The sequence below is a fragment of the Dermochelys coriacea genome, chromosome 15, assembly GCF_009764565.3.
Source record: "Dermochelys coriacea isolate rDerCor1 chromosome 15, rDerCor1.pri.v4, whole genome shotgun sequence".
In the NCBI taxonomy this organism is placed as follows: Eukaryota; Metazoa; Chordata; order Testudines; family Dermochelyidae; genus Dermochelys; species Dermochelys coriacea.
The window spans coordinates 30,289,489-30,309,800 of NC_050082.1; the positions used below are offsets into that span (position 1 = coordinate 30,289,489).

General features: G+C 49.7%; 1 protein-coding gene across 1 annotated transcript in view; it reads left to right on the forward strand.

Annotated features, from left to right (window-relative positions):
- The window catches only part of MYO18B (myosin XVIIIB), a 212,892-nt gene that overhangs the window by 5,961 nt on the left and 186,619 nt on the right, over positions 1 to 20,312 (forward strand). The window contains exons 2-9 of the mRNA XM_043498239.1: positions 3,915 to 4,070; positions 7,158 to 7,877; positions 8,406 to 8,472; positions 10,405 to 10,517; positions 10,979 to 11,155; positions 12,367 to 12,565; positions 15,150 to 15,292; positions 17,955 to 18,055. Of these exons, the coding sequence (XP_043354174.1) occupies positions 7,233 to 7,877; positions 8,406 to 8,472; positions 10,405 to 10,517; positions 10,979 to 11,155; positions 12,367 to 12,565; positions 15,150 to 15,292; positions 17,955 to 18,055 (1,445 nt within the window). The 5' untranslated portion in view covers positions 3,915 to 4,070; positions 7,158 to 7,232. The remainder of the gene's footprint in view (positions 1 to 3,914; positions 4,071 to 7,157; positions 7,878 to 8,405; positions 8,473 to 10,404; positions 10,518 to 10,978; positions 11,156 to 12,366; positions 12,566 to 15,149; positions 15,293 to 17,954; positions 18,056 to 20,312) is intronic.

Sequence of the window (20,312 nt, forward strand, 5' to 3'; positions counted from 1 at the left end):
CCAAGCAGGAATTTCACCTGCACCTGGGATTCTCGAGGGTCTCTCAAGTGCATTCATTGTGGCCAACACATGGGAGATGCAACTGCACTGATTCTTCAGTGCCTCTGTGCCCATCCTGGAGTGTCATGCCAAGTCGGTGGAGGGTGGCGTGTGGGATGTCAGTGCATTTTGGGATGGGGCTTTTCCTTTTACAAAACTAGAAAGGAAACCCGTTCCTTGAGCTGTTTGAAAGCAGCCCTGAAGAGAACCCTGCACTGACAGTGTCATAGTCCTAGGCTGGCCTTTTGGATACAAAGTCCCCATCTGAATCCCTCCAGCATGAAGGACCTCCACACTGCAGTGCTTTAGTCAGATCCACATCATAATTGCCAGACTGGATCAAAGACACTGTCCAACTAGCTCTGAATCCTGCCCTGACAATGCCCAGACCCAGCTGTCTCTGAGGAAGGTGTAGGAACCCTGCAGTCACTGATGTGGCATTATCTTAGGAATATTAGGTTATATTAGGAAAAACTTTTTCACTAAGAGGGTGGTGAAACACTGGAATGCGTTACCTAGGGAGGTGGTAGAATCTCCTTCCTTAGAGGTTTTTAAGGTCAGGCTTGACAAAGCCCTGGCTAGGATGATTTAACTGGGACTTGGTCCTGCTTTGAGCAGGGGGTTGGACTAGATGACCTTCTGGGGTCCCTTCCAACCCTGATATTCTATGATTCTATGATTCTATGATCTGCCCCCCACACTAGATTTCATCCTGGTGTCTGATTGTTAGAGGTTGCCCTGAGCCCTGAAGCAGCAGATTTAATGTCCCTGCCAAACTGCTAATGTTAGTTAAATAACTCTGCATATTCTTGATTTTCACAGAAATGCCCAATCCCTTTTTGAACCTTGTTGACTTCTTGCCCTGAACAGTGTCATGTGGCAGTGAGTTCCACAGCTTAGTTGCACATTGTGTGGGAAAGGTATTTCTATCTGTTTTTAATTTTAATTTCAGTGACTGTCCCCTTGCTCGTGTGTTATGGGGGAGGGAGAACAGAAGCTGCTGATCTCTCTTCTCTGGACCAGTCAGTATTTATAGACCTTTGTCATGTCCCCTCTACTCCATCTTCTCTCTAAGTAACTCCATCTTCTCTCTAAGTAACAGTGGTTTCAGTGTCTCTTCAGAGAGTTTTCCCAGGCTCTCACCCCCCTCTGAACCTCCTCCATTTCCGCCATGTCCTTTGTGAGCTGGGCTGCCCGGTGCTGCTCACTCAGAGGGGGCCACCCCCTTGGCTAGTATAATATTGGTATAATGTTCTCCACCTCATTCACCGCCCTGTTCCCTGGGCCTTCTCACACCTTGTTAGCCACAGCTGTGCACTGAGCAGAGGCCCACAGGGGTCCAGGTCCCTTCCTGGTGTTGCATTGGTTAATTTAGACCCTGTGAGGGGAATGAGAAGTTTAAAGTTTTCCCTCCCACGATCATTGCTTTGCTATTGTTAACAGTGAAGTTCCTTTGCTGTCGTGTTGCCCATTCACCCAGCGTGTTGCAGTCTGTGAATTCCTCAAGCCCTCTCTGGCCATGATTAACCTCGGGAACTTTGTGTCATCTGCCTGAGTCCTCTACACCCACGTCAGGGCTACTAGCTGCCACTGATTTGAGCTGACAGTGCAGAGACCTTCCAGGGTCTGCCTCTCCCCCTGATCTCCGGAGCGGCATCACTCATTGCCAGGCTATTTACCCCCAGCTGGGAGGGGCCTGCTCAGCCCGCTGGGTCGGACCCCGTGTAGAGGGTGAGATGGGGCAGAGCAGCTTGTGTGTTTCATACATCTCTTACTCCTGGACTAACAACATCTTTGTTTTTTCTCTCCTCCCACCCTCCTATGTATGTGTGTCTGGTCCTGGGCCCAGGTCGATGTGTCATTTGTCTCCATAAAGCATCATTCCTTGTATCACACCCGAAGCACTCCCGCCCTCAGGCACTTTCACGGCAGAAGCATGGCCATTTCATCACGCCTTGCACTGTGGGAGCAAAAGGAAAGTGACGACACTCGTGCTGCTGCAGGGGCAGGGTTCCCTCCGGCACCCGCTGAACGTGGCATGTCTCTCCTGGGTGCGGGGCCTCGGGCGCTTGGAGCAGATCATTGGACGGAGCCAAGGGTTCCCAGTTGTACAGTAGCAGCGCTTCCAGCAGGCGGGCAAGGAGCATGCCTGGCTTTAACCATTTGCTAGCCAGCACGGTCCATTCCTTTGGATTCACTTTACCCATTAAGATTTGGCATCTCATTGTCAATGGCTCGCTTGTCGCTCCCTGTGCATGTCCCGCTGCCTTCCACGAATGCCCTTTCTGAGCATTCTAGCTCCTAGCACATAGGGGGCCAGCGTGTTTGTGTTGTGAGCTATTTCTCTACTGCCTTGGGAGCAGATGGCTCCTGACAGTAAATTCCAGGTAGAAGAAGAGAGTTAAAATATGCTTGAAAGGTAGAATAACTATCCTCACCCAAGGCAAAAGCCACGTGCGGGTGTGTGAGAGGAACACCATGGGGTCTGAAGTTCCAGTCTTCTTTCGGACACAAGTAAGAAGGTTCAAAGGGCCTAAACCGTCAGACCTTTCCCTGCTTTCCCAGGTTTGAAAATGTGAATGTTCCTGTGCCTTTTTGCAACAGCCACACCCTTTGCAATATGCGTGGAGCCAGATCCGAAGCCCGTTGAGGGCAGTGCAGGTCTTTCCATTGACTTCAGTCAGCTTTGGAAGAGGCCCTTAAACGTGTCCACTCTTGTAAGCGGAGGAGAGGACAATGGTTTATGGAGGCCTAGATCTGCTTCTGCAAGTCACCCTTGGGGCTGCTTTGCCAGGGGACACTAGAACATTGTACAGCTGGTACTAGGCATAAACCGATGAAGCAATTGCTTAGGGCCTCAAGCAGCTCAAGGGGGCCCCCATTAATTATTAGTATGTGTTGGGTGTGTGGGGAGGGCCCCCAAAATATTCCATCTTAGAGCCCCCCATGGGCTTGCACCGGCACTTGTAAAGGTGCTGGATATGTATCCTGCCCTTCGCCTGCATAAAGGGGGACAGAGGAAAACTCATCCAGCCCTTCTTTGTGTCCTGCTAAATAGCTGGTGGCTTTTAATCAACTGAAGGTAAAAAAAAAAAAAAAAAACCCAAAAACCCAACTGCACATCTTGTTCAGCACAAGTGGGGACACGTGTAGGAAACGTCTGAAATGTCATAAGCAAAGGAGGGAGAGCTAGTTAATGGAGCGCTGGCTAGGCTAGATGACCCCAAATTAGACCACTCTGGCAGAATCCCTAATGATTTTCAGAGGTGCGAGTGGGAGTTGCATTGGGGGATATCACCTAACTGCCCTTGGTCCTTTGGAAATCTCCCCTGAAGTTCTATGTGGGATATTTCCCTTAAATTTGCTTAGTTTTTTGGAAAGAAATTGGTGCTGCTAGTCTGGTCTTCATGAGTGACCCTACAACAACAGCCTGTGCTCACAGGCAACACCACAACAACCCAGCAGGTGCAACCCCAAGACTCCCAAGCAACCCTACAATAACAAACCAGCGTGCATGGCCCCATTGCTCACAAGCAAACCTGTAGTAGATACAGCCAAGGGGGGCAATGAATTCAGCAAGGGGAGCGTGCAGTTCCAGATCATGAGTGGTGGTGGTCTGCTGAGTGACGAGAATGTCTGATTGCTGGAAAGAGCTCTGCAAGCCCCCGGCCATGTCTCTCTCACTTTGCTACTCCTGTGTGATGCTATAGCAGAGTGCGGGACTTGGCCTGTCATACATGAGCTTGGTTGAGTCATGTATGCCTACTAACTGCTCTCCGAGGGGTTTGTGATGCTGTCTGAGCCTGAAGAGCAGACCTCTGCCGGGGCCCATGAGGTGTGACATCAAATAATGTAGCCTCTGCTTGTGCAAACAGATAAGGGAAGAGGACCGGAGTCCGCCCCCTTCCTCACCACCTCCACTTTTCTCAGTGATTCCTGGGGGATTCATCAAACAGCTTGTTCGGGAAACAGAAAAAGAATCCAAGGTAGCTAAACGGAAAGAGAAAGGCACCTTGAACTCCAAAGAAGACGTAAGTACCAAATGAATTGTTCCCTGTGTTCAGTATCCTGAGGGTCAGCTATTGGTGTAAACTCCATCATCGAAGGTGTACGGCATGGCCCCCTCAGTTGGCTGGGCCAGAGGATACCAGACTACTACAACTGCCAGTTAGAGGAGTTGTTCCTTTAGCTCAAGGAGTTGCTCCTTTAGCTCAATGGCTGGTGCTTTTAGTGCTGGATGTCCCAGGTTCATTCCCCACTGAGAACCTGAAAGGACCCCAATACCTGTGCAAATGGGATAATGAGTACATCCTGAAAATGACCCCGTGCTAGAAAGGCAGAATGTTGTTGTCCATGACATTACGAGGGCTAAGATTTGGGTTTAGTGAGGGCTGTCAGGGGCAAGACGGGAGAATCCACTAGTTTTCTTGTTTGCACAATTGTGTTTCTAACAGGTCAAAAGTCTAGACCCTCACTGCAGGGGTATCTTTTCATATCTGAGATAATCCTGGATGAAAACACTGGTAATGAATCTCGCTAACAGAGCTACTTGTTAATAAACAATAGTATCAAAGTGGTAGGTAAGCTTGCAAGGCTCCTCAAACCAGGTTTGTAGTTGGTCCACAAGCAACGCCAAACCCAAAGTCCGCCTTTCTACAACAGCTGCTATCACTGGAGTGAAGCTGGAAGATTTTTTGGTGCTAGTTGCAAAGTTTTTCACGTGAGATGCAGGAATCAGAATCAGGGCAGTGTCTTCAAATTGGTAATAAATGGATAAGTTGGAGAGGGTTGAGAGAAGAGCCAAAAAATAATGAAAGGGTTGGAAAACATGCCATAGAGTGATCCATTGAGCTCCTTAAGTCTATGTATCTTAACAAAGAGAAGGTTAAGGGTGATCACAGTCTGTAAGTACCTATGTGGAGAACAGAAATTTGCTAAAGGGCTCTGCAGTCTATCAGACAAAGGTTTAACAAGATTTAATGGCTGGAAGTTGAAGCCCGACAAATTCAGCCTGGGAATTAAGTACTATATACATTTTTTACAGTGAGGGTAATTAACCATTGGAACATTTACCAAGCGTCGTAATGGATTCTGCATTGTTGGTAATTTTTAAAGCAGGATTGGGTGTGTTTCTGGAAGTTCTGATCTGTTTCAAACAGGACTGAATTCAGTGAAATCCTGCGGGCTGTGCTATGTAGGAGGTCAGACTAGAGTATCACAGTGCTCCCTTCTGGCCTTACAATCTATTAATCTAATCAAAGCTATTTGGGCTGGGGAGCCTGCAGGGGCCAAACGCTGGCTTGACTTACACTTTTTCCAGCCTTGGGACCTACTCCAGGAGGTCCGGCTTGCCGTTCAGACCAGCTGCCTTGATCCCAGCTAGATTCCCAGGGTCCTTAGCAGCCATGACTGTGGGAAAGGATCATCCCCATCAATAAAACCACCCTCCAGATCCCAAGCATTCTCTGCTGTTTCTAGGGTGCAAAGCAACCTGTTTGGATGGGTGCCCTGGTAGCAGGGCCAGACCAGGTCAGTCAGGAGGCAGCCAGGGGACGTGTACATTGGAGGTAGCACTTCAAATGATGATACCAAGGGGAGGCTCCTCGGGAAGGTGCCAGGTCGCCTGTGGTCACTGGAATGCCGTGCTGTCCTGGAATTTCCCTGGAAGTTTATGGGCTGCCTGGCTCTGGCTTGGAGTTTGCTGGGTAGCTATGAAAACAGGGAGTTAGTCCCAGCGAATGCCAGCATGCTCCATGGGCAGAAACTGAGCACCATTAATGCACAGCTGAGGCACTTGTGGCTTTGCTAATGCAATGAACTGCCCTAGACATGCTTAACAGCCAGTCTAGAAATTAGGCAAAGTGAAAAATTCTCTGTGGTGCACGTTGATCCCTTGGTCAGTGCCCAAAACGAATAGCTCAAAGGCATGACTAGCTGGCGAGGGGAGCGCAGAGTCTGTTCCATGGCAGCTCCATCCCCAAGCCAACAGACCTTCTCCTGGGGGAAGAATACTGTCTTCCCCAGCTAGATATGGCGCCAAAGGGTAATGGATAGATAGGGCCAGGTGACAATGCCTTCCTCACCCGGCTGTTGTTAATGTCCCCCGCCATCACCTCCACTGCCTGAGTCATGGACAAGCAGAGCAATGGGCGAAGGAATGGAGCTAGACCTTGCAGCTCAGTGTAAGCATCTAGACTGGACATGCTAACAGGGAGCGCTTGGAAGGAGAAACCAGACCCCTCTCTCAGGATGTGGGCAGCCAAGGATGCGACAGGCCTTTCTGCAGAGGGCCCGCTCAAAGCCTCTGTGCTATTTAAGCCCCAGGGGTTTGGGCTCCAACTCACATATTCAAGTTAAAGCAAGAGTTGCGTGCATCCCTGGGTCAGGGTGAGAGCCCTAGGTCCCTTGCAGGGATGAGTCCTAGGTGTCCAGTCCTGCCAGGCATTCAGCATGCTCAGCTCCACTGGAGATGCTGGCACCAGGGCTGGATGAAAACACCTTGCAGGATTAGGCCCTGGGTAACATTGTCAGAAGGGCCAGGTTTTCACAGGTATTTGGCACCTGAAGGAACAGATGGGCACCACGTGGGGTTTTCCAAAGCACCTGGGCACCTAACTTCAAAGTGAAATCAATGCGAGTCAGGAGCTGGGGGGCTTTTGCAAATCCCATGAGTTGCCCCTCTGCTCATTTAGGCACCTAAATAACTTTGGAAATCTGGCCCTAGGTCCCCCTAAATTAGGGTCCTAGGAGCCAACATCACTGCTGAAAATGGGACATAAGAACAAAGCTGCTTTTTAAAATGTTGCCCTGAGTGCATGTTGCTGTTCCTGTGATTTGTGATCTGACCCTGCAGTTTATCCCTATAAACTGGAAGCTACTTTTAGTTGCTCCAAGTCTCTCTCTAAAATCAAATCCTCCTTGACCCCCAGGTGAGGAGAGCAACTCACCAACCCCCTGTAGCTCTGCACCTGAGATGAAACTAGGTCCAAGTTTCTGCAGAGACCCTGGTGCCTGTTGGCTGCCAAATCCAGGCTGATGGATTAACCGAGTGAGTTGTTCCTCTAGCATCACCAGGCTTAATGCTAACAGGCTCCGCTTCATCTTGATTTTGTTTTTAGCCTCCTGGGAAGGACAACAACCACGTGCAGCAGTTTGTGATAAAGGATGAGAACATCCTTGAAGTAGGAGGAGAAATGGCAAGTGAAGGGCAACTGCTGCAGAATGGCCTGAACGGAGAGCAACACGAAGGGGAAGTGGCCGTGGAAATTGCACCGAGAAAGCCTCTTCCCTTCAAGAGAGTCATGAAGAGGAGCAACATCATGAAAGCCACCTCCCCGGCACCTGAAAAGACAGCAGTCACTCCCAAACCAGGGAAGACAATCCTACCAGATAAGTCCAAGGTTGCCAAACCTCCGTGTCCTGAGCAGAGCCCTAAGGAGCAAAGTAAAGGGGAAAATGCCCCTGCTGGTGTTCCAACAACCGGTAAGGATTTTCAGCGCCACCGTGAAGATCCTGCAAAAGAGGACGACGCACTGAGGAGAAAACGTCCTGAAAGTTCAGGGAAAGAGAAGGTGGTAACGAAGAGGCAGCGGGAGCTCCAAATCAAGGCTGAAATCAAGAAGGGGCAAGGGGAGATCAAGGAGAAGCCAGGGGAAATCAAGGCGGAACCAGTGGAAATCAATGAGGAACAAGGGGAAGTTGAGGAAGAACCAGTGGAAATCAAGGAGGAGCAAGAGGAGGTCAAGGAGAAGCCAGGAGAAATCGAGGAGGAACCAGTGGAAAACAAGAAGGAGCCTGGAGAAATCAAGGAGCCAGGGGAAAGCACAGACTCAGACAAGGTGATTTGGTGCCCTGTCCATGTGTCCTGCTGTTCAGCTAGAGTATGGTGTACAGAGTCCTGCCCTGTGGAGTTAGAGTAAAAACCTCTTTGACACAGGAGTCCTGAAATAAAATAAAATAACCTGTTTAAGGTCCCAGATCATTGTGTTATGTAATCTTAAAAGTGACAATTTGATTAGAATGTATGCAGATGTTAAAATGTGTAAGAATGTGCTTAGTGTTTAAATGTCATGAAAACCGGGTGGGATGTTGCATGCATTGTTTTCATGTATCTGTACTGAATTATAATGTAATAGCAGACATTTGCATTGTCTGTACCCCTGTAACTTAGTAATCCAGCAAACGGGAAAGAAGCCTTGTGTAATGCAAATGAAGAACTTTAACAGGAAAGTGCTAATTTCTGTGGCTAGAAAGCAAATTGTCATTGTGTGTGAGATCAAAGGTCAAAGACTTTAAGAAATGAGATCACAACTGCCTCTGCTTCACTGTCTCCTGCTGCAGGAACCTGACTCTCTTTTTGTCTCCAGGTTCATGATGACGTGTGGTATGAAACGGAGAAAGTTTGGCTTGTCCAGAAAGATGGATTTACACTTGGTAACTTTCATTTTCTCTGTCTCCACTCTGTGATGTCTAAGATGAGTAATTTGCTTTGGTGCTGTTTGGAAGGGAGATAAACCCTCCAGCTTTGGATGCACCATTGGGGGCGAGGAGGAAACCTCCCCCGGGGAAGCTAATCCAATCACTGCAGACACAGGACTCCTTCCTCTGAAGCAGCTGGCACTGGCCACAGCTGCAGCCAGGATGCTGGACTAGGTGGATCTCGGGTCTGATCCAGTCTGGCTATCCCTGTGTGGGCATTGCTGAGGCTCAGACAGGAGAGGAGCCTCTCCTACGAGCTGTGACCTCCTCCTAGTCTGGCAGTTTCAGCAGGGGCCTGGGAGCGGGGCTCTTAGTTCTGTTCTGGACTCCGTCAGACCTCACTGTGTGGCTTGGCCAAGTCCTGCCTGGCCAGGTCTCTAAAGTGCCAAATGCCTGCAGCTTGCATAGCCCCAGAAGGGTTAGTGGGAGCTCAGCCTGTCCAGAGATTCATCCATTAGGTTTGGATGACTTGCTTCTCTTGATCTGGGAAATGAGTTAAACCTTGTCTGGCTTTCTGACAGGCAGGAGGGTGTGAAACAGGATTATTGTATGCAAAGGGCCATGCAAGGGCCACTAAGCCTGCAGATGCTAGTGGGGTGAGAGGCAAAAGATCACCCTTGAAATACAGGAGCAAACCTAATGCCTGGTGTGATCTCTTTCCTGTTGGTCGCGCTCATTGAAGGCATGCAAACATTGGATTGCCCTCCCCTGTATTGCCCTCCCCTGTAACGTTCTTCCAGTACAGGCAGTGTTTGGTATTTGTTAAGTCAGTGTTTCCCAAACTTGGGACACCGCTTGTTCAGGAAAAGCCCCTGGCGGGTCCGGCCAATGGGGGCTGCGGGAAGGGCAGCCAGTACATCCCTTGGCCTGCGCCGCTTCCCGCAGCCCCCATTGGCCAGGCACAGCGAACCGCAGCCAGTGGGAGCTGCGATCGGCCGAACCTGCAGACGCGACAGGTAAACAATCGCGGCTCCCACGGGCTGCAGTTCACTGCTCCAGGCCAATGGGGGCTGCGGGAAGGGCGGCCAGCACATCCCTTGGCCTGCGCCACTTCCCGCAGCCTCCGTTGGCCTGGAGCGACGAACCACAGCCAGTGGGAGCTGCGATCGGCCGAACCTGCGGACGCGACAGGTAAACAAACCAGCCCACCCCACCAGTGGCTTTCCCTGCACAAGCGGTGTCCCAAGTTTGGGAAACATGGCTCTAAGGTATTTCCCATGATGCTTTTTCTGTGCACGCTGTTATTAACTCTCCGAGTTGGTTTTATATACCAGTCTGAATCTCTCGTTTATGCTGCGGCCCCTTTACCTCGCTTTGGTAGTGTGCGTACATAACGGGAACTGTGACTCACGTCTCCTCTGCGAGTGGAGGTGTGGATGCAACGTGGGTAGACTTATCTGTGCTAACTTGAACCTAGTTAGCATGGGTGACAACAGTGGTGCTGAACCGGCAGAACTGGCTTCAGCATGGACTAGCAACCAGAGTACAAGCCAGCAGGGACCCTTAGTATGTATCTGGTGCTAGCCTGTGCTGAAGCCTGTTCTGCCACATCTATATACACTGTTACCTGTCTGGCTAGAATAAATGCACCTGCCTACCTGTGCTGCCATTATACCTACACTTGCAGTGTAGACAGAGCCCTTAGGGCTACGCGCACTACAGGGGTGTGAGTTCTAAAGCCACTAAAGCATTGGGCACTACTTGGACTGTGTAGATCCTGCTGGTGCGCACAAGAAGTTCCCTAGTGCACAGTACTGGGTGAGATCAGAACTGGCTCCTCTGTAGTTCTCTGAACAAGAACCTCACCTTGTACAGGCCTGTTCAGCTCCCTCTGTAATTAGCTGCCCCTTATTTAGGAAAGAGCTCATCTATGGGCTTCCCTTGCAGCTACCGTGCTGAAGCCAGATGTGGGGACCCCGGAACTGCCAGCTGGGAGGGTGAGGATTCGCTTAGAAGCTGACAACACTGTCACTGAGGTGGACGAGGAGGACGTTCACCGGGTGAGTACCCAGAAATACCCCATAGATGCTGTCAAACCTGCCTGGAAAGCCCCTTTCTCCATCCCAGCCGAAATGGTCTCTCTGCCCCCAGGCAAACCTCACTGCTCCTGTGAGGTGGGGGCAGCTCTGCTTTTGAGCTCTTGGGGAAGGGACTGTGGCCTCCAATTGGTTTGGAAAGTGTCTAGCACATTTTGAGTGATATGTCTATATATATATATATATTAACTTAGCAGCACCAAAACTGACCTCTTCTCTGCCCCAGGGAGTCACATCTTGTGAGCTCTCTAACTGGGCACCCTCCCCCCATTCTGAGGGTGATCACAGGAAACTCTGGATTGAGCTGGAGAAATGTTAGGTTTCCCAAGTTATCAGTGTTATCAGCTGTGCACTGCAAGGAATGAAATGAGTCTCTCCAGCACAGCTGGCCCTTCAAGCGGCTTCTTGTGCATTATTTTTTATAGACCAATCCCTCCAAACTGGATTACACGGAAGATCTTGCTGCACTTCTCAGTCTGAATGAATCAAGTGTCATTAACACACTCCAGCACCGGTACCAGTCCCAGCTCTGCAACACTTATGCAGGGCCCAGCCTGATTGCACTCAAGCCCAGCTGGGCCACTACTAGCTACTCAGGAAAGGTAAGTGGTCATGGCCCTGTGACATGTCTTATACAGAGGCTACGTGATGGTGTGATGTGGTAGATGGGTTCCCTGGCTTGGATTTAAGACGGCTGCAAATCTCACACCATTGAATGCTCAGTTTATGCCACGTATTTCACAGGGCACTATTTTAGAAACGCTGTAGAGGGTTTTATTTGTTTAGTTTGGAAAGTGATCTTCAGTGAATGTCCTGTTCCCTGGCGGCCTTTCCTAGGAGAATTCCGTGGATTCCATCAGTGTCCAGTAGGTGGTGCCACGGACCCATCTTAACAACAGAGAAGGGGCTGGGAAGCAGAGCGTGCTGGAGCTGTGCTCAGCTCGCATAGGAGCTCCGGTACCGGCTGACAACAACACACAGGGCTCCATTTTCTGATCAGCCCACATGGGATTTACACACCTGAGCCTCCTCACTCCTTGGGGTGGGATCAGAACCTGGGTCCTTCTGTACAGCAGGGCAGAGCAAACTGAGTGGGGGTGAGACGTGTCCGTTGTGAAATGCAAAGCTGCATGAAAAATCAAGGGGGGAGGTTGCCTTGCATCAGGCACTTGAAACTAAACCCAATTCACATGAACTTTTCAAATAAAAGCGGACCCATTTCAAAGCAAAAGCTGAGTGAGGCCAGCCTTTTCTTTCACATTTCAGATGGTTGTTCTCATTAGAAGTGTGTGCTTGCCTGATCTGAGTGAGAAAAGAGCTGTTTTGCTAGAATTGCAAAGAAAGCGATGTATTTTGGAGAGGTGTGTGCTGAAAAGGGAGAGGAAACTGTGAAATTCTGCAAAACAGGAATTGAATGTCTCAGAACTCTAGGAAATTGGGCCAGTGGGTGACATGAAGACATGGGCAGAGAGGGGAGGAATCCCGTTAACGGCACAGCTGCTCATTAACAAATGGGCTTGTTAACAGCAGGCTCTCTCTGCTCGCACGCTCCTATCCTGTGATCTGGAACTGTCCGTCCTTCCAGTGCAAGTGTCAGCCAGGCTCAAGGCAATGGGGGGGTCGCTTCAGGGAAGGAGGGTGAAAGGGCCTGCTGCTGGGAAGCCCAGTGGGGTTACAAAGTGCAGCCTGAATGGAAACAGACAGGCTTGAAGTTAAAACCTTCAAAGTCTTCATGTCTGAGAACCCCACCGGGCGACTCCGTATTCAGCGAGATTATTAGAGCAGCTCCTTCACGCAGCCCTTCTGTCTCTAGGTGTTCAAAGGGAAGCGAGACAGCATGCCCCCTCACATCAGCTCTGTGGCACAGAGAGCCTACTGGAACCTGCTCATGCACCGACAGGACCAGGCAATTGTGCCCTTGGGGAGAAGCGGTGCCGGGAAAACAACCTGCTGCCAGAGTGCTCTGGAATACCTGGTGGGCGCCGCCCGCAGCGTGGACAACAGAGTCTCAGGTACAGCTGGGGAGACTGTCAGTGGGTGGCTATGTCTGCAGATTATTGTTCTGGGTATTGCAGTTGCACCTAGGGAGCCCACTGATGGACCAAGACTCCACTGTGCTAGGCGCTGTACAAACACAGAATAAAGAGACAGTCCCTGTCCCAAACAGCTTCCAATCCAAGTGCAAGTCAAGAGACAACTGGTGGAGACAGACGAATGGCTGGGAGAGAACAATGAGACGACACTCCTCTGCACTTGTGCTCCCCATCTGTCTGTCTACCTGTTGTGTCTTGTCCAATACTTACATTGATCACTTAGAGAATTGGTCTGAAATCAAGATGAAAGTCAATAAAGACAAGTGCAAAGTACTTCACTTAGGAAGGAAAAATCAAATGCACAAATGTTACAAAATGGGGAATTACTGGCTAGAGGGTAGTACCACTGAAAAGGCTCTGGGGTCTGGATATGAGTCGACAATATGGTGCAGCTGTGAAAAAGGCTAATATCATTCTGGGGTGTATTAGCAGGAGTGTTGTATGTAAGACAGAGGAGGTAACTGTCCCACTCTGCTCGGCACTTGTGAGGTTTCCGCTGGAGTCCTGTGTCCATGTCTGGGTGCCACACTCTAGGAAAGATTTGGACAAATTGGAGAGAGTTCAGAGGACAGCAACAAAAATGATACCAGGTTTAGAAACCCTGAGTTGTGTGGGAAGGCTGGGCGAGGGGTACCTGAGAACAGTCTTCACATGTGTTAAGGGCTGTTATATAGAGGAGGGTGATCAATTGTTCTCCCTGTCCACTAAAGGTAGGACAAGAAGTCATGGGCTTAATTTGCAGCAAGGAAGATTGAAGTTACGTAGTAGAAAAAACTTCCTAGCTGTACGAGTAGTTAAGCTCTGGAACAGGCTTCCACAGGAGGCTGTGGAATTCTCATCGCTGGAGATTTTTAAGGACAGGTTGGACAAACCCCTGCCAGGGACAGTCTATTTACTCAATCCTGCCTCAATGCCAGGGCCTGGACCTGATGAGCTCTGGAGGGCCCTTTCAGCCTGACATTTCTACATTTCTGTGTAAGCTGTTGGGGGCAGGGGCCTCTCCTGTGTTTGTACAGTGGAGCCTGGTCTCTAACTGGGGCTGCTGGGTGCTGCCATAATACAGATCATTATAATTCATTTTAGTTTGGCTCAGCATTGCAAGCAGTGGGCTCAGCATACTGCGAGAGTGAGTACGGGCCAGTTTTATGAATTTACCGAGGTGCTGATGAGATTTTTTTAAAGCTGAAATCTAACAAACTATATTTTCCAACTGGATAAACGTGATAGCCACTATTTGAATGGAATTTAATAAGGATAATCCCTTTGTATTGAGTCCAGGGAACAGTAGCTCATTAGTGTTAATACTAGGCTCTTTTTCAGGTCTATTTTTACCTTGGACAATATTTCCCAGATCAGGACACTTAGTTATTCTGAACCAATCACCAAGTTTATTATTTCAGTGAGAACCACATGGGTCTGTAAACGCCAAGGTTTTGTAGACTTCAGGGCAGAGGAGCGTGTCAAGGAAGGATATGGAGGAGGGCAAGAAGGTGGCTCTGTGTGCATGTTTATGGGGAACTTCTCCCATGTGTGCACAGAACTGATCACAGATAGGAATGAAAAGGGCCGGACAGTCCTCTCCAGTTATGAGTGGAATCCCCGAACCTTTGTGTTCCTGTTCATGCTAAGTCCTAGCACCATTCGGACTAACAGAAGTTCTCCTGTAGCTCAGGTGGTAGGAGCCTGTGCTTCTGATACATGAGGTTCTCGGTGCTCTCCTGGCCATTGACTGTGAAGTCCATGCAGCTGCAACGTAATGACTGTGGAACCTGACACTATGTGGTTGCATTTTTTTTTTTTTTTGCACAAAGGAGAAAGGAAGAATTTGTATTAATTTATCCCTTCTACATATATAATGTGCCTGTCTCCAATGCTCCAGGTGTAGTAACATTTTGGAATGATTTTAGAATTTGCTCCCTCACCCCATTTCCCCAGAGCCTGGGTTTGTTAGGCTTTCCAGCATCTCTTCCCCTCCCTCTGGTAAGGCTGTAGAGGAGGGTGTGGATTGAGATGTCTCCATTTATGGATAGTCCCTGGTCTACATTTACATTGTATTGTTTGATTGCTGGGGCAGGAGACCACAGCCTGGATGGCACCTATAGATGACTTTTTAAAATCGAATAAATAAATAAATTAAACATTTTCTGATCTAGGTTTACCCAATGGCCTTGCATGCAAAAATGAAGGCCTTCCGAAGGGATAAATAGAATGATGAGCAACAACATACCACTGAGCCAGCAACCTCCACTGTGTCATCACAGTCTTCCCTGCTAAGAGAGTCTGCGCCTTGCGGGACCCAAAGAGATGCCTTGGGAGTTGTGACTTGGAGGAGGGTCTGATTTTCAGTGAAGAACATGAATGCTTTTGGGATAGCAGCAGCCATGTATAGCTGTTGCACTGGGGTCCAGGGAGATGGAGAGCAGGGATTCGAACTGGGCAAGCATGCAGTGTTTTGTTACAGCCGGCTTGTTGCAGACCGGATTCTTTGTGTTGATTTTTGCAGTGGAGAAGATTCAGGCCATGTTCACAATCCTCAAAGCCTTTGGGACAGTGACCACCTGTCACAACGGCGCCTCCACTCGCTTCTCCATGGTCATGTCACTGGATTTCAATGCCACCGGCCGAATAACAGCTGCTCACCTCCAGGTAACGCTGCATACCCCTGCCACCGCACCCAGGTCAAGTGCTGCACAGTGCCAGGCTCTTCCACTGGCAAGATGGGAGAGCTCAAGTGATCAAAGGAGACCTACTGCAATTCTTTAGTGTCCTTGTATGCCAGGTGCAGGGTTGGTCCTCTCTGGCAGCACCACACAGTAATCCCCATGGTCACCCAGCTGTCCAGCAGTTGTGGAAATGCACAGCGTTTCCTGCTGGGGACATGAATAGGTGGAGGTTTATAGGAGGTAAAGGGGAATGCAAGTGCTGCCCAGTAAAGCATCTCTATAAAACTTCTCCCTTACTTGTGGTCTAATGGGGTGTGAGAATTCTGGGGTCTATTCCTGGACCATGTGCATGGCAGAGCGGTGGTCAGCTGCCTTTCATGCAGACCCCTTCACTCCATGGTTGGTACAGTCGTCATCCGACTGAGTCCTTGCAGAGCACTCTTCTAGTGTCAGCTGCTTAACCCTGGCAAACCCCTGCATGACGGGTCAGCACTGTCTGGAGGCTAAGACAGAGGGGAGCAGCCTGCCCAAGGCCACTAGGGCCATGGTTAGAACTCGAGTCCCTGCTTTGAGTCCAGTGCTTAGTGCCAGGCGATGCCGAGGGAGTGTTGCCAGACCCGGTTAACAAACCAGAAAGCGTTTGCATTGTCCTATGGAATACGAACCCTGGAGAAAATAAGCTGATTAAAAAATGGATCTGAAAGCAAGGCCACCCCTGCCACAAGGAATGTCCTGGTGGAACATTCAGTTAATAGGCAACAAGTAACATCTGCACCGGCTGTCCGGGGCTCTGGATTCTCCGCTGCTCTGAGACAAACCAAAGCACCTCAGAACCTGGGGGCGGCCTGTACGTTGACTGGCAGCTAGTTTCTGTATATTTAATGGAAAATGCCTCTACCTATTTGCTGCCAGGAGGGACAATGGTAGCTGCGGCCCTGCATGCGTCCCCAGTCTCTCATCTGTCCAGCATTAGACTTTGGTCATCCAAATTCCTGCTAAGCAGGAGCTTTTTTAGTGAAGCCGTTGGGCTCCACAGCAGCCAGTAACCAGCCACCTCGTCTTGGGGAGATGAGCAGAGTGGGACTGGTGTGAAATATGCATAAGTAAATCTATAATTTGGCATTTAATTAGCAGCACCATACACATTGACCGTGAAATTAAACAGAAGCCTCTATCTGCTTTCATTATCACCACAGTTAAGAGAAGCAAAGCTCTGCCCTTGCTCTCAGGAGCTGAGCTGCTTGGGTGGGAATCCCAGGGACCAAGAATCAAACGGCATATACTTCCTGCATGTCACTGGCACATGCTTCCTACTGCTCTGGCCCTGTCTCGGAGCTAGCAGATCTTGCCTCGGGGCTGGAACATTCCCGTGAGTGCATTGCTGGGCCTCTCTGCTGAGCTGCAAGAAGGGAACCAGCCCTGCAGCTGCCTGGGACGGGGCAGACTAGAAGAGGCACCCCTGGTGCAGCTCAAGGCTGACTTTGGCTCTCTCGCTATTTCCATTTCTAATGCTCCCGAAAATCCGCTGCATCAATTCTTCTTCCGAGATTAAGTTCCCTGAATCCCTGAGTTTGAAAAAGGCCAGCTATTGTGTGCACGGAGAGACGCTCCAGGCAATGGAGGCTTTTCTGTCTTTTTTTTCCCTTCAACTCACCAAGGTGTCCATGTAGCAACATAAGCCCCCTTGGCTTCCTATGTGTACAAGTCAGGTTGCCAGGGCTAACTGTGGATGAGTTGGGATGTTAACAGCAGAGTAGAGAAGGCTGTTCCCAGCATAGAGGGGAGAGCAGCAAGGAGTCACTTACCAGGAGGGTCCCTGATTTCCAAGAGCAAGTCTTTGTAGTAAGCAGCGATGGCGAAGCTGCCAGGCTCCACTCCCCTCTGCTGGCAGGATTGGCTTGGCTTGGCTCAGAACTGAGTGTGTGGTGAGGTGTGTCCAAGCCATCTGAACATGCACCGCTCTCTGGCACTGCATAGCGGATAATCATCTGCAGCTCGAGGGGGAAACCATCACAAGAATTGGCTCTTTGCAGTAGGTTGGCGCTTCAGCTGCCAGCTGCAAAGGCAGGGGCACTCAGCCATAAAAAATAATAAAGATCAAAGAGTTTGGTTCAGGCTCATTTCCAGTCCTGGAATGGTTTGCTTGTCTCTGGGATACAAAGAAAAGTATGATTTGAGTGGTCGTTAGCGTTTTCAACAGCGCCTAGGTGATGTAAAGCCCAAGTTCCACTGAAAGTCCCTTACATGCTATTGAAAGTCCCTTCATGCCTTGGGCTAAATCCTTCCTCTCAGTTACACCAGTTACTTCGCGGGGTGTTGGACTGGTGTAACCCAGAGGAAAGTTTTTGGTCTCTCAAATAATCCATTTTCAAAAGCTTTAATCTTTTGTCCAAATACAAAATATGTAAAAAATCCAGGTGGCATCATCCTATCCCCAGGTCTGTGAGTCTGGCTACCTCCTCAGTGACTCTGATCTGGCCAGTGATGGGTGTTTGGCATAAAGAACCCCTCCCGTCACAATGTACGATGGTCATTTGGCTATTCCCAGCCAATCTGGGTTTCACAGCCTCTGGGCTCGGCTGGCGCTGGGCGGGGATTGCAGGCTGGGGAGTGGATGCTGAGCTTCTCTTTCTTTCCTCTGCCAGACCATGCTGTTGGAAAGGGTCCGTGTCGCACAGCAACCAGAAGGAGAGAGCAACTTCAGTGTCTTTTCTCAGATGCTGGCAGGCCTGGACATGGCTCACAGGTATAGCTGAGGCCATGTGTGTGGGACGAAATCCGGTGTGTCTGTGTGATAGCTTTCTGCCATGCACTCATGGCTAGATGCCATGGTGATGGGGCCACTCGAAGTGAGGCATCCAGCACAGACTAGTCTAACAAGATTGGATGGGGGTGAGGGAGTGAGACATGTTAATATCTACCCTCCCCAGGGGACGGGTTCATGAAGACAGACCAAGGGACAAATGGTTCCCTACAGCAATGGGACCAACCTCAGCAAGGTCATCGCATGTAGCCAGGGAGATTGAGGTTTGATTTTAGGACACACTTTCTAGCTGTAAGGGTAGTCAAGCTCTGGAAGGGCTTCCAAAGGAGGTTGTGGAATCCCCATTACTGGAGGTTTTTAAGAACAGGTTAGACAGGGATGGACTACATAATACTTGGTCCTGCTTCAGTGCAGGCGACTGGACTAGATGACCTCTTGAGGTCCTCTCTAGCCCCACATTTCTACGATCCTGTGTGCACCCAAGTAAGTCCCTGGAGGAGCTTTGCTGAGGATGGGATCGATCATGAGCCCACAGGAATGCACTGGGGTGGCCAGAGAATGCGCAGCAGCATAGTGAGGGGTGAGGAGGAGGCAGCGATGGGCGGGAGAGGACAGCAGGCAAGGAAAGGGCTAGTTAATTCTTGCATTGGAGGGGACTGTAGGGCGGGATACTAGGCTCTGTTCAGAGGCTTCCAGGAAAGAATGGAGTCTGTGAGAAACACGTATGGACTACGAGGGATTCTAGCAATCTCTCTCTCCTGTCTGTTTCTGTTTGTGCTGAGAGCTATTGGTCTCTCTGGCTGGGTCACCAGTCAGGGAAAGATGAGCCTCTCTAAATTAATAGGCTCTGTTAGCACTTCCGGGCAAACAGTTCCTATTATGTGGTGAAAAACACCAGCCAAGGGATGTCAGGATCTTGGTGATAATCTGTTGCTGTGTCTTGTGCGGGGTAATAAACCTGTGTGAGAGAGGCACTGCTGGAGGAGACCCTGGGCTGGGGTCCTGTCAGGGCTGAGGTCTGCTAGCTCCTCAAGGAGCGCTGGGGCCCAGAGGTCAGACTAACCCAAAGGACTCCCTTTCTCCCGCACTGGCAGCTGAATCCCAATGAAGAGGGTGATTTCTTTGCCATTGTGGGGCAGTGACGTGTTTGTTCAGCTCTCTCTTACAGTCAATCCCTTTCCAGAGAGAGGAATGAAAAGCCGTTCAGTTCTTTCCTCCCAGCTCCTGCAGGAATATTCCACAGGTTGAGTCCAGGAGCCATTCCTCAGGGAATGTCAGGAAAATCCTTCCATGGCTGTGGGAGACAGAGGCCAAACTCATGTTCTCTAACCAGTAGCTGCCGGTTGAGTAACAATGTACTGGAGTTATGATCTTACAGTATAGCAGGTCAGGAGGAGCTCTTCACTGCGTAGGTCCATTTAGACTCTTCTAGCCAATTGTGCAAGCTACTCTTATTACACCCAGAGAATGGTTTTCAGGTACAAGTTTTAAAAAAAGGCTACAAACCACAAAATTTCAGTGTGCTGGTCACTTGGGTCATCCCTTGTGGAGGTACAGTACTGTCTGCGAATATAACCTCACCACTGCAAACCTCAGCACACATTAGATAGATCAGTCTTCCACTCGATCAATATTTCATACAGCACATTTCCCCTCATTTGCTCCTCTGACCTTCATTAGTAATCAGCTGTACCATGACCCAGTGCCTTCCAAGGTACCAGTTCTCGGCTGGGTGATGGGCACTGTGGTTTTCATGTCCCTTTATTATTACAATGGGTCCATTTCAATAACGAGATGTATCCCCTGGACAGAAGGGTGGATACATTAGACTCTTCAGCAGCTAGACGTGATGAGGTTTCGGCAGGGAGCTCTGTGTGTGTATGTGTGTGTGGCGAGAGATGCTATATAAAAGTGATGCACTTAGAAATATGGGTCAAAGAAGTGTTACACCAGTGAGAGAGTGGGCCTGATTCTCCTCTTGTGTACATGAGTGTAAATTGAGAGTATAGCTAGCTAGGTCGATAGGCGCTTCCATGGCACAAAAAGTGTATAGGCTTCAGAAGAGTCAGGTCACCGATTCTGAGATGTTTCTCCTCAGTCACAGAGTTGCTAATGGACACAGTTGGCAGATCTGCACAGCTTTCTATTCGATAACTGTTAGACCATTGGGATCTGCTTCCAGGCTCCCCTGTTCCCCCCACTATTTATACTCAGAGCTGCTTTGTGAATAGTGTTTTCC